General features: G+C 35.6%; 1 protein-coding gene across 2 annotated transcripts; it reads left to right on the top strand.

Moving 5' to 3' along the window:
* Positions 1-8,522: 8,522 nt before the first annotated feature.
* On the top strand, positions 8,523-10,503 carry LOC131801225 (uncharacterized). 2 transcript variants are annotated; one of them, XM_059119540.1, is made up of 5 exons: positions 8,523-9,211; positions 9,284-9,405; positions 9,463-9,603; positions 9,663-9,875; positions 9,947-10,503. In XM_059119540.1, the coding sequence occupies exons 1-5, from the start codon at positions 8,908-8,910 to the stop codon at positions 10,493-10,495; spliced, it is 1,329 nt and encodes a 442-aa protein (XP_058975523.1). In that variant the 5' UTR covers positions 8,523-8,907; the 3' UTR covers positions 10,496-10,503. The 2 variants fall into 2 exon arrangements, with proteins under 2 accessions (XP_058975523.1, XP_058975524.1); XM_059119541.1 differs by lacking the exon at positions 9,947-10,503 and having other exon boundaries at positions 9,663-9,932.
* The last annotated feature ends 492 nt before the right edge of the window (positions 10,504-10,995 follow it).

Below are 10,995 nucleotides of genomic sequence, written 5' to 3'. Positions count from 1 at the left end.
GTATAATCATACTACCCCTGATAAAATTGATAAGTTCTTGGAAACAATTAGCCAATAAAACGTGTACAATTATTGCACTGTAAGCATAAGTGAATTTGACATTCTTTAGTTTGACTTTATTTTATTTTTCCAGTTAAAACTGTCTGGAGCTGAGTATACAATTATTTACAAAAGTGTGTTAATCAAATTTCATTTAAAATAAACTTATGCTAACACTGCAATAATTAATTAACAAATAATACCTGTAGAATAAGTAAATTAAAAATGTAAAAGTTAGTCTTAGTTCCATCCTCTTAGTCGCAAGTCGACGAATAAATAAATAAAAGAAAGAAAAAAAAAAAAGAAAACAATTTTTTTTTTTTAATAAACATAATTAATCAGGTTATCTAATTTGTGCGGATGTATGTAGGGTACTTTTATTTCGGAATAGTTTGTGTTTCGCATATTAAATGAGCGAATAGCCAGGCAAAACCAAGCAGACAGACAGAGAGTCATTCCGTCAGACAGTCGCTCAACCAGTCCCCATAGTAGTATACAAGCAACAAAAACAACACCAACAACAACACCATTCAGTCAACAACGAATTTCCATTCTACTCGCAGCGACAGTTGAATGAATGAATATTTGTTGCTATTTTTATACCCTACACCACATAGTGGTAAGGGTATTATGTCTTTGTGCATTTGTTTGTAACATGGAGAAGGAGACGAGATAGACCCATAGTTACTTTTGAGAACCTTCATAGAATCACTTTCTGAGTCGATTTATGCATGTCCGTCCGTCTGTCCGTCCGTCCGTCCGTCCGTCCGTCCGTCCGTCCGTCCGTCCGTCCGTCCGTCCGTCCGTCCGTCTGTCCATGTATTCTTGTGAACAAAATGCAGGTCGCATTTATTATCCGATTGAGATGAAATTTTCCAAACAATATTTTTTTGGCCCAAGGACGAACCCTATTGAAATTGGTGAGAATCGGATCAAATTTAGATATAGCTCCCATATATATCTTCATCCGATTTCGGGTTAAATGAGCACCAAATGTCCACTATCAGTCCAAATTGCCTGAATTTTGGCACACCCAACCGAGTTCGGCCTAGAAGCAAGTATATCAAATTTGGAGAAAATCGGTTCAGATATAGCTATAGCTCCCATATATATCTTTCATCCGATTTGATCTTTAAGTCCCTCACAGTCCTACTATGCTCTCCACAACCGTGATATTTGGTACCAGGTATTAGATGGAGCACAGAAATAGCTGTTTTAAATTTTATCGAAATCGGTTCAGATTTGGATATAGCTCCCATATATATCTTCATCCGATTTTGGGTTAATTGACCACCAAATGGCCAATATCAGCCCAAATGGCCCGAATTTTGGCACATGTGACCGAGATTAGCCTTAAAGCAAATACCACAAATTTGGAGAAAATCGGTTCAGAAACAGCTATAGCTCCCATATATATGTTTTATCCGATTTGGTGTTTAAGCCTCTCACATTCGTAATATGCACTCCACAAGAATGATATTTGGTACCTGATATAAGATACAACCCAGAAATAGCTGTTTGTAATTTTATCGAAATCGGTTCAGATTTGGATATAGCTCCCATATATATCTTCATCCGATTTCGGGTTAATTGTGCACCAAATGGCCGATATAAGTCCAAATGGACTGAATTTTAGTACATCGGACCAAATTCAGCCTAGAAGCAAGTATATCAATTTTAGTGAAAATCGGTTCAGATATAGATATAGCAACCATATATATGTTTCATCCGATTTAGTGTTTTAGTCCCATACATTCGAAATATTCACTCCACAACCGTGATATTTGGTACCAGGTTTTTTGGAGCACAGGAATAGCTGTTTTAAATTTTATCAAAATCGGTTCAGATTTGGATATAGCTCCCATATATATCTTCATCCGATTTAGGGTTAAATGTGCACTAAATGGTCAATATCAGCCCAAATCACCTGAATTTTCGTACATAAGACCGAATTCAGTCTAGAAGCTAATACGTAAAATTTGGAGAAACCCGGCTCAGAGATAGCTATAGTTCGTAAAATGCACGATAGAATTAGATAGATTTTGATTTTGTACCAAATATCTCATAGAGCTCTGAAATGCCCTGTATAAACCTTTTTACGAGAGCTCTACTAAATATGCATAGTGGTGTAGGGTATCATATAGTCGGCCCCGCCCGACTTTTGAGCTTTCCTTACTGGTTTTCATTTGGTGAATTTTTGTGTACGTTTGCAAGGGTGTGTGAGTGTGTGTGTGTACGCCTGACAGCATGAATGAACGACGACGACTGGATGTGTGTCTGTGTGGATGGTTGGTTGGTTGGATGGATGGTTTGGATTGCTTAAATAATATTCTCTTTTTTTATCATTGAAATTTGACGAGGTTTGCCGTGCGATGTGGGTGCTCATATAAATTTTTATTTATTTTCTGTTTCGAAAAAAAAAAAACAGAAACAGCAAAACAACAACAAGAAAAACAGCAAAGCGAATAATTATATGGCACAGTGTTTCACAAAGGTAGAAAAAAATTAGCAATGAATTTGTATTTATCATCTGAGTCTGAAACGGGAGCCTAGGATTAGGCGTAATTTTATTATGGGATGTTGCAGTACTACTTCCAGCTCTTCTCTTGGTAATGCAATGTACAATGGAGTTGTACCTATGTAAGGATTACATTAAAAGAGGGGTCATTAATAAAGTATGTGCTTGTAGGGAGATTATGTTCCTCTAGCTCGTTCTAAATGTACATACTTGTTCGGGAAGCCTCTTTCGGTTACCACGGTACTTTTTAAGTCTCTCTTTATGACTTTTCAATTCCCATTCATTGGATCCTCTACCTAACAGACGGATACCAAACTTAAAATACCCTTCATTTTATGGTGGAGGATATAAAAATGGCACAGAGGCGACACTCTCATTCCAACTCAATTCAAAATGTCATAGATATAAAGTTCGGATACCTTTCAGAACGGTCTTAATAAATATTCTTAAAAAAAAATTAGGAAAATAGCTGTGTTAGTTTTTGGAAAAATTGATAAAGAAAATTCGCCTTTGTATCTCTGGTGGTCTTCAGAAAATATTCTAAAAATCCACCATTATTGCTCTGAAAGTCCTTGGGAAAAAATCTTAAAAAATTCACGAACGTTCTTAAAAAATTAATGATTATTTGTAGAAGTTCTCTGGGAGATCTTCCATGTATAGAAGGCCTATTGTAGGTTTCCCATTTATAAAAGGCCTTTAGGAGGCCTTCCATATATAGAAATCATCTGGGAGGTCACTCTTCAATATTTAGAAGGGCTCTAAGATATCGTTCATAAATGATTATTGCTTTGAAGGTCCTTGGAAAAATATTCTTAAAACCCAAGATTATTTCTCAGTGTCAATGGAATAACACCCGTAAAAATATACGATTATGCTTTGAAGATACTTGAAAAAAAAAACATTCCTAAAAATTCACTATTCTTCCTCTGAAGGACCTTGGGAAAATTTGCTTAAAAAATCACGATTGTTGTTTTGAAGGTCCTTTGGAAAATATTTCTAAAGTAATATACAATTATTACTCTGAGGGCCCTGGAAAAGAGTCTTTAAAAGTCCACGATTATTGCTCTGAAGATCCTTATCAAGATTTTCTCGAAAAAAAAATCCACGATTATTGCTCTGAAGGACCTTGGAGGAAAATTCTTAAAAAATCGATGATTTTTGCTTGAATAATATTCTTAAAAAATCCACGAAAATATTCACGATTATTGCTCAGAAGATCCTCTGGAAAGAACAAAAAAAACTCCACACTTTTAGCTCGGAGGTTCATTGGAAACATATTCTTAAAAAAATCTACGATTATTGATCCGATGCTCCTTAAAATAATATTCTTAAATACACCAAAGTTACTGTTTTGAAGGTCCTTGGAAAAATATTCTCAAAAAATAGATGAAGTCCTTAAAAAATTTTAATAAAAAACCCATCATTGTTGGTTAGAGATGTTCCTTGGAAAAATGTTCTCAAAAATCAAGAATTTCCAAAAGTATTTGAAAAAAATTAGCTTAAAACATCCTGACTTAAAATCCCTGATTCCTGCTCTGAAGGCCCTTGGGAAAATATTTTTAAAACACTAGACAATTATTACTCTGAGGGCCCTGGAAACAATAATTTAAAAATCCATGATTCTGCCTCTGAAGGTTCTTGGGAAAATATTTTTAAAACAATGGACATTTATTATTCTAAGGGCCCTGGAAGAATGTTTTAAAAATCCACGATTATTGCTCTGAAGGTCCTAAGAAAAGGAGTCTTAAAAATCTATGATATTTGCGCTGGAGGTCCTTGAAAAAATAATCTTAAAATAGTCCTTAGGTACTTGGAAAATGCTATTAAAATGTGATTTTACCTCCCACAATGTTCGAAAAGATGCTCAAGGTTCATGAGAAAATAATCTTAAAAGGTCCCTGGATACAGTTCTCTAAAAATATCCGATTATTGAATTGGAGGTCCTTTAAAATATTCTGAAAAAATGCTCTGCAGATCCATTGAAAAATGTTGTCAAAAATTCACGAATATTGCTTTGCAGATTCATTGAAAATATTCTCAAAAAAGTCACGAATTTTGCTCTGAAGGTATAACAAATATTGCTTAATTTGTGCAGGGTATCCTTGGAAAAATATTTTTAAAAAATGCACGAGTATTGCTTTGAAAGTCCTTGGAAAAATGTTCTCTGAAAATCCTTAAAATAATATTCTTAAAACACGAAGATCCATTAATATTTCTCTGAAAGTCCTTGACAAATATCCTTAAAATTCGCGATTATCGTTTTAAAGGACATTAGAAAGATATTTTTTTAAAAAATCCGTTTTTTGGTCTAAAGGTCCTTCTTAAAAATTCCACGATTATTTCTATGACGGCTCTTGGAATTCAGGATTATAGCTCTGATGATCCTTAGAAAATATCTCTAAAAATATGCAATTGTATCTCTGATAATATATTGAAAATATTTTTAAAAATCAACTTTTGGCGGCTCTAATGGTCCTTCGAAAAAATATTCTTAAAATCCAAGATCTGGCAGTCCTTTGAACAAGATCTGGCAGTCCTTTGAAAAAAATTGAACAGGACCAGCTTAAATCAATAACAAAACAAGCTGCCCTTTATCCTTTACAGCCTACCGCATTCTGAGTTCTTTACATTTGTTGAAAACTCCCATTGTTCCATTTGTGTTCCTTAAAATAGTAAACGAAGATCCCTGATTGTTTCTCTGAAGGTCGTTGAAAAATATCCTAAAAATTCCATGTTTGTTGCTTTTAAGGTCCTTGGAAAAATATTCTTAAAAATTCCGCGATTATTTCTATGAGGACTCTTGGAATCCAGATTATAGCTCTGATGATCCTTTGAAAATATCTAATAAAAAATGTATCGCTTATGCTTATTCAAAAATATTAAAAAAAATCCACTTTAAGAGGCTCAATTGGTCCTTCGAGAAAATATTCTTGAAATCCAAGTTCTAATAGTCCTTTGAACAAAAATTCTTACAGGACCATATCGTTTCCCGGAAATTTTGTATATCTCAATCGCAAAGTAGCTGCCTTATGTCCTCGATAGCCTCCCGAAATCTGAGTTTTGGCAAACTTCTTGAAAACCCCTTTAGTTCCAATTTGTGTTCGTCCTGTGGAGCTAGAAGTCGACAGTTGGGAATCGAGACACTGGATCCCCTAGCGAGTCGTATTATCCAGCTCTCTGTTGAGGAAATATGACCTACAATTGTCCTGAATTTCAACAAAGTCTTCAATGCCGTTTAATCAGGAAGTCTTTTGAAAAAATTCATACCGGACCATATCCTTTCCCGGAAATTTTGTATATCTCAATCGCAAAGTAGCTGCCTTATGTCCTCGATAGCCTCCCGAAATCTGAGATTTGGCAAATTTCTTGAAAACCCCTATAGTTCCAATTTGTGTTCGTCCTGTGGAGCTAGAAATCGACAGTTGGGAATCGAGACACTGGATCCCCTAGCGAGTCGTATTGTCCAGCTCTCTGTTAATGACCTGTAACCCATCATTGTCCTGGACTTCTACAAGGTGTACAATAACGTTTCATAAAAAAATATTTTGTGGGCTAATTGGCGCCCAAATGTTGTGGATCTGGTAGTGAGTCGTATTGCTCCCTGTTGAGCACCATATTGCATAGTCCACGTTGAGGAACTGTAACCCACCTGAACTTAAAGTCTTGAATACCGTTTGATAACTTAATATTTTGTGCGTAAATTGGCGCCCAATGGACAGCATTATTGTTTCGGATTTTATTTATCTTTTATCTTTCGAAGAACTTCTGTTCTATATATAAAAGACTCCTTATAGGCATTCTGCACTAATTCATAAATTATATCTTATGTTAGTCCCCTGAGTTTAGTAAGGCCTTTGATTTCATTCCCCTGAAGTTCATTTCCCCACTGTGCAATCGTCTCACATTGTTGTTGCTGTTGGTGTTATCCAATTTGGAAAACAACAAAACTTGAAGCGTTTTTTTTAATATTTCTCTTCTTCTTTTTTTGGTTATACTGCTGCGCTGCTGTTGGTGGTGTATTGGAGTCTTGATCAATTCATTCATTCATTCATTTATACTCCGAATGGTTGGGGACCAGCTTGACTGCGTGCCTGCCTGCTGGTCCGCCTGGTAGTTGTTGGTGTTGCTGTCTACATTGTAGTAAATAAGTAGGCTTTGCTGCGTCGGCTGGGCTGGCTGGCCATTGTATGGGTGTTAATGTCTGTATGTCATCATATTGTTGCCGTTCTTATTGCTGGCTGGCTGGCTGACTGGCTTTGTGCTTTGCTTTCAGTCTTTTTTGCTGTTGCTGCTGCCGCTGCCGCGATTTCTATTAGTTTCCATAAACAACTAAACAACAGATAAGTATTATTTAATTCATTTATGGTTGGCTGCTGACTGAATGACTGACGGACTGGTTAGATGGTTGGTTGGTTGGCTGGCTGACTGGCTGACTGGTAGGTACTTCCATTCCAAACATTCGTATTCAACGTAAGTCTGTACGCTGCCGACGATTACCGCCTCAGTGGTATGCATACCGATTACCCACACTTTATTTTTGCTATTTTTGTTGTTGGTGTTGTTGTAGTTTTTATTTTTGCGGATGTTAGCGAGTACTTAGTTTGGCATTTTCAATGTTCTTTATTTCTGCTGATCGTGCGGGTATTGCGCGATTGCAGAGCCATCAAAAGGTATACAATTTGGGTATGGACACATACAAACATACATCCATATAAAATTCGAACTTGCATGATTATGACAAAAAAAATTCGAAGGAACCTACTTAGTAGTACTCAAATTTCTATTTCCAAAAACAAAATCTGAATGGTTTAGAAAAGTCTCCTAAATTGAGCCACCATCCAGTGCGAGAAAAAGCGAAAAATTTCGCAGAAATCCATGAACTACTTCAAAACATAGGCATCTCAAGGTCAAACATATCAGGGTCATATCGTAAATGCTTAAAAGACCGTTGGAAGGCCTTCGATGTATGGAGACCCAATGAATGTATGCAATCCTATAAATGGAAGCTCTATGGAACAACCAAATGTGGATTTTTTACAATTTATTTCTGGCATGTCTATCAGAGGCCCAGAGCACGTTTTTCAGACCCGTAAAAGGCTTGAGATGTGGAATTTTGAGAGTAATTTTCAAGGACCAACAAACCCTAAATGTTTTAAGAAATATTTAAAGGCAAGGACTCAGAATATATTTTGTAAAAACGTGAATTTTTTAAAAAATATTTTCTTTAAAGGACCCTCAGAGCCACCAGCTTTAACTGGGAGACTTTTACAAAAAAAAAAAATCAGAGAAATTAAATCTTCTAGAAGATTTAAAGAAGGTCTTCCATGCCCAGAGGATAAGACCCACAGGTGTGCTTCTAAAGATAAATAGCCAAAAATAATTCTGTACATTTGGGCGCCATTTCGAATACAAAAAGGTTACGGATCCTCAACAGAGAGCTGGGATGATGCGATGCATTAGTCGATTCAGTATCTCGATTGCCAATTCTCAATTTCTGGATAACACCTACACAACGGGCGACGATTACACAGTGAGAAAACAAACTTCGGAGGAATAATTTTTTGTAGAAGATCTCCCATGCTCAGAGGATTCTCTTTACTCAGCGGACTAACAGAAAGTAAATTCTACGCATTGGTGTTCAATTGCTACAAAATGCCTATAAGGAGCCTTTTTTACATAACAGAAATTAAACTAAAGGTGGAACATAGATAAAGAATGTACATTTGGGCGCCATTTCGAACACAACATTTGTTATCAAACGTTATTGAAAAATTTGGTGAATTTCAGGACCGTAGAGGATTATGGCTCCTCAACAGAGAACTGCAGCCAATTTCTAGCTATACAAAGCGTGCACAAATTGAAACTATGGGGTTTCCCACACAATTTCGACACCTCAGAATTCGAGAGGATATTAAAGGCAGCTACTTTGCGATTGAATTATGCAAAATTTCATATCCTTTGATTCTGTACACTGAGGGAAAAATCCCGTTGCGAAATCAAGCACGTATGTTGTCATTTTCGCAACGACCCGTTGTTATATTTTTCAACAACGGCTGTTGGTGAATTGTGCACGAACGTGCTCAAATTGACACCGAGACGTGGTCAACTTTCGGTACCAACAACAGCCGTGCTTAATTTGTCCATTTGTAATATTGGTAATTGCAGCCGATTACACACGAGTAAAAAATGACAACGGTGGTGCATGATTCACACACGGTCGTTGTCAATATGACACCGGTCGTGTATGAATTATGCACCACCACCTGCATAATGATGCACCACCGTTGTTACTTTGTACACCGACGTGCATGAATCGTACACGATCGTTGCCATTTTAGCAACTACCGTGTATGAATCATGCACCACCGTTGTCATTTTTTTTACTCGTGTGCAATCGGCTGCATATTTACCATTTTTTCCGTGTTATTGAAAGAGAAAGGACGCATTGTGCAAAAAATTTATTGAAAATGAATAATAATTCGCAAGATCCTCAAAATATCATTGGTGAGTTGTTAGAAATCGATGGCAATATTGTTGTGGTTCGCGATACAAACCATTGCAGCAGTCAAGATGCGGAAAACAATGAGGACGATTATATGTTAAGGGAGTTCTTAAAAGGAATAAATATGGAGTCGCTTTTTGAACAATTAAAAGGTAAGTAAATAAAAATGAATTTTTCAGTTAATCAGTGTAATTAACAAAGAATTTTCTTTTTTGTTCTTTTAGCATCACATGTAACATTTCGCAGCTTGCAGTACTTGAAAAAAGAAGATTTAAAGGAAGCAGTGCCACCATTGGGACTGCGTGTTGAATTCAGAGAAAAGCTCTTTGCTTGGAAAAAACGAAAGGTACGTATTATTTGTTTTACAGAGTTGAACTCAGTATTAATATTGTCATAACAATAGCTCGGGATTGATGACGAAACTATGTCAGTTCCATCTAAAATAGGTGAATGGTGGAAACGCAACGAGACACCTGCAAGTACTCCTGGTACTCCCGACACTACAGGTTCGAACTGCTCAAAAGCCAAAGGAATTTTGTCAGAGGTAAGGTAAGAGTAATATTTGTGTAAGCATAGTTAATGTAGTTTTTTTATTTAATATAGGATCTAACGGAATTGTTAACACATACCTCGAAGGGGAAACTAGCGCTTGAATGTAGTAGCGTTAATAAGAAATTAAGTGACGAGCAAAGAGATGATATAATTAATATAATTATTGAAGATATTTTAACCAACAATGTTACTCTTTACACTCAAGACTATATGCGCATATTGGATGAAATTTGTTCCGTTTTTCCTCTTGAAAACGAAATGAGGGTAAGATTAACAATATAAACAACGTATCTGATTATGTAGTTTCTTAACTTATAATATGTCTTTATTTTTAGGATTATTATTACATTTCAAGAAAAGGAAAGAACAACGCAAGCGGAAAACTTTATGCCAAGTATAGAAACAAGAAGTCCAAAAGAATAAAGCTTTTGATTTCCGAGCCTAGCACAAGCAAAGCAGCAACTCACACATCTCCTAATTTTTGTAACAAAGATGTTCCCGAAATTGATGAATCAGTTGAAAATTCATTGAAAGCTTCCTTACTAAGAGAATGTAATGATTGGGGATCGATCTGCGAAAAATGGAAAAGATCTTTTAACAAACGGCAAAGAGATATAAAAAATTTAAGTAGCCATACATTTCTCCTTGAATGGACGAAGTTGTCCGATGCAAGAGCTTCAGAATTGGTAAGTAGCCATGAGCTATTTATTTGTATATGGATACTAATGTTTCGTTTTAGGTCAACATTGATTTCGATATTATGTATCCACAGAAAGGCAATCTTCTACTTTCTAAATGGGACCAATTTAAGAAAAAAATTTACAATTATTATGGGAAAAATATTCATAACGAACATTGCAAACAACTCTTCGCAAATGTTTTGACGGCAAGCAGCATAGGTAAATTTTAATTCCTGATTTATCATAAACATTAAAAGTAATATTTATTTTATATTTCGGTTGCAGATGCTCAAGATTATATATACGCAATACTGTTGAATTCAGTTTTACCATCACCTGCTAGGTTTAAATGTGGAAACGGTAAATTACGAAAAAAAGTAACAATAGCTGATTCGCAGGAAAGTTTCGTACTGCGACTACCGACAATTAACGATTATAAAAGGCAAATTGATACAGTCACTGAAAAGTATTACAATGCTGGATTAACTATACAGCCATTTATAATTGTGGAGGGTTTGTCCGATTTCAATATAAAAGGTTTTTATGTTTTTTTTAACCACAATTTGTTAAAATTTCAATCGTTCCTCGAATGTTTAGATACATGTTTTAAAATTTTTCATGCACTTTCTTTAAAATATCCAAATGCCTGCCAAATTCCATGGATTTTTATCCAAAAATATTTTTATGAAATTAATACTGTATAT

The sequence above is a fragment of the Musca domestica genome, unplaced genomic scaffold (assembly GCF_030504385.1).
Source record: "Musca domestica strain aabys unplaced genomic scaffold, Musca_domestica.polishedcontigs.V.1.1 15, whole genome shotgun sequence".
Lineage (NCBI taxonomy): Eukaryota > Metazoa > Arthropoda > Insecta > Diptera > Muscidae > Musca > Musca domestica.
Note: the sequence above shows the minus strand (reverse complement) of the source record. Positions and strands in the feature narration are given on the sequence as shown.

What these genes read in the sequence shown, in the direction of transcription:
- LOC131801225 (XM_059119540.1), top strand. Translation starts at nt 8,908, where the DNA reads ATGAATCATGCACCACCGTTGTCATTTTTTTTACTCGTGTGCAATCGG. An exon ending in CCAAAGGAATTTTGTCAGAG is followed by an intron (nt 9,604 to 9,662) that starts GTAAGGTAAGAG and finishes TATTTAATATAG; the next exon opens with GATCTAACGGAATTGTTAAC. An exon ending in CTCTTGAAAACGAAATGAGG is followed by an intron (nt 9,876 to 9,946) that starts GTAAGATTAACA and finishes CTTTATTTTTAG; the next exon opens with GATTATTATTACATTTCAAG.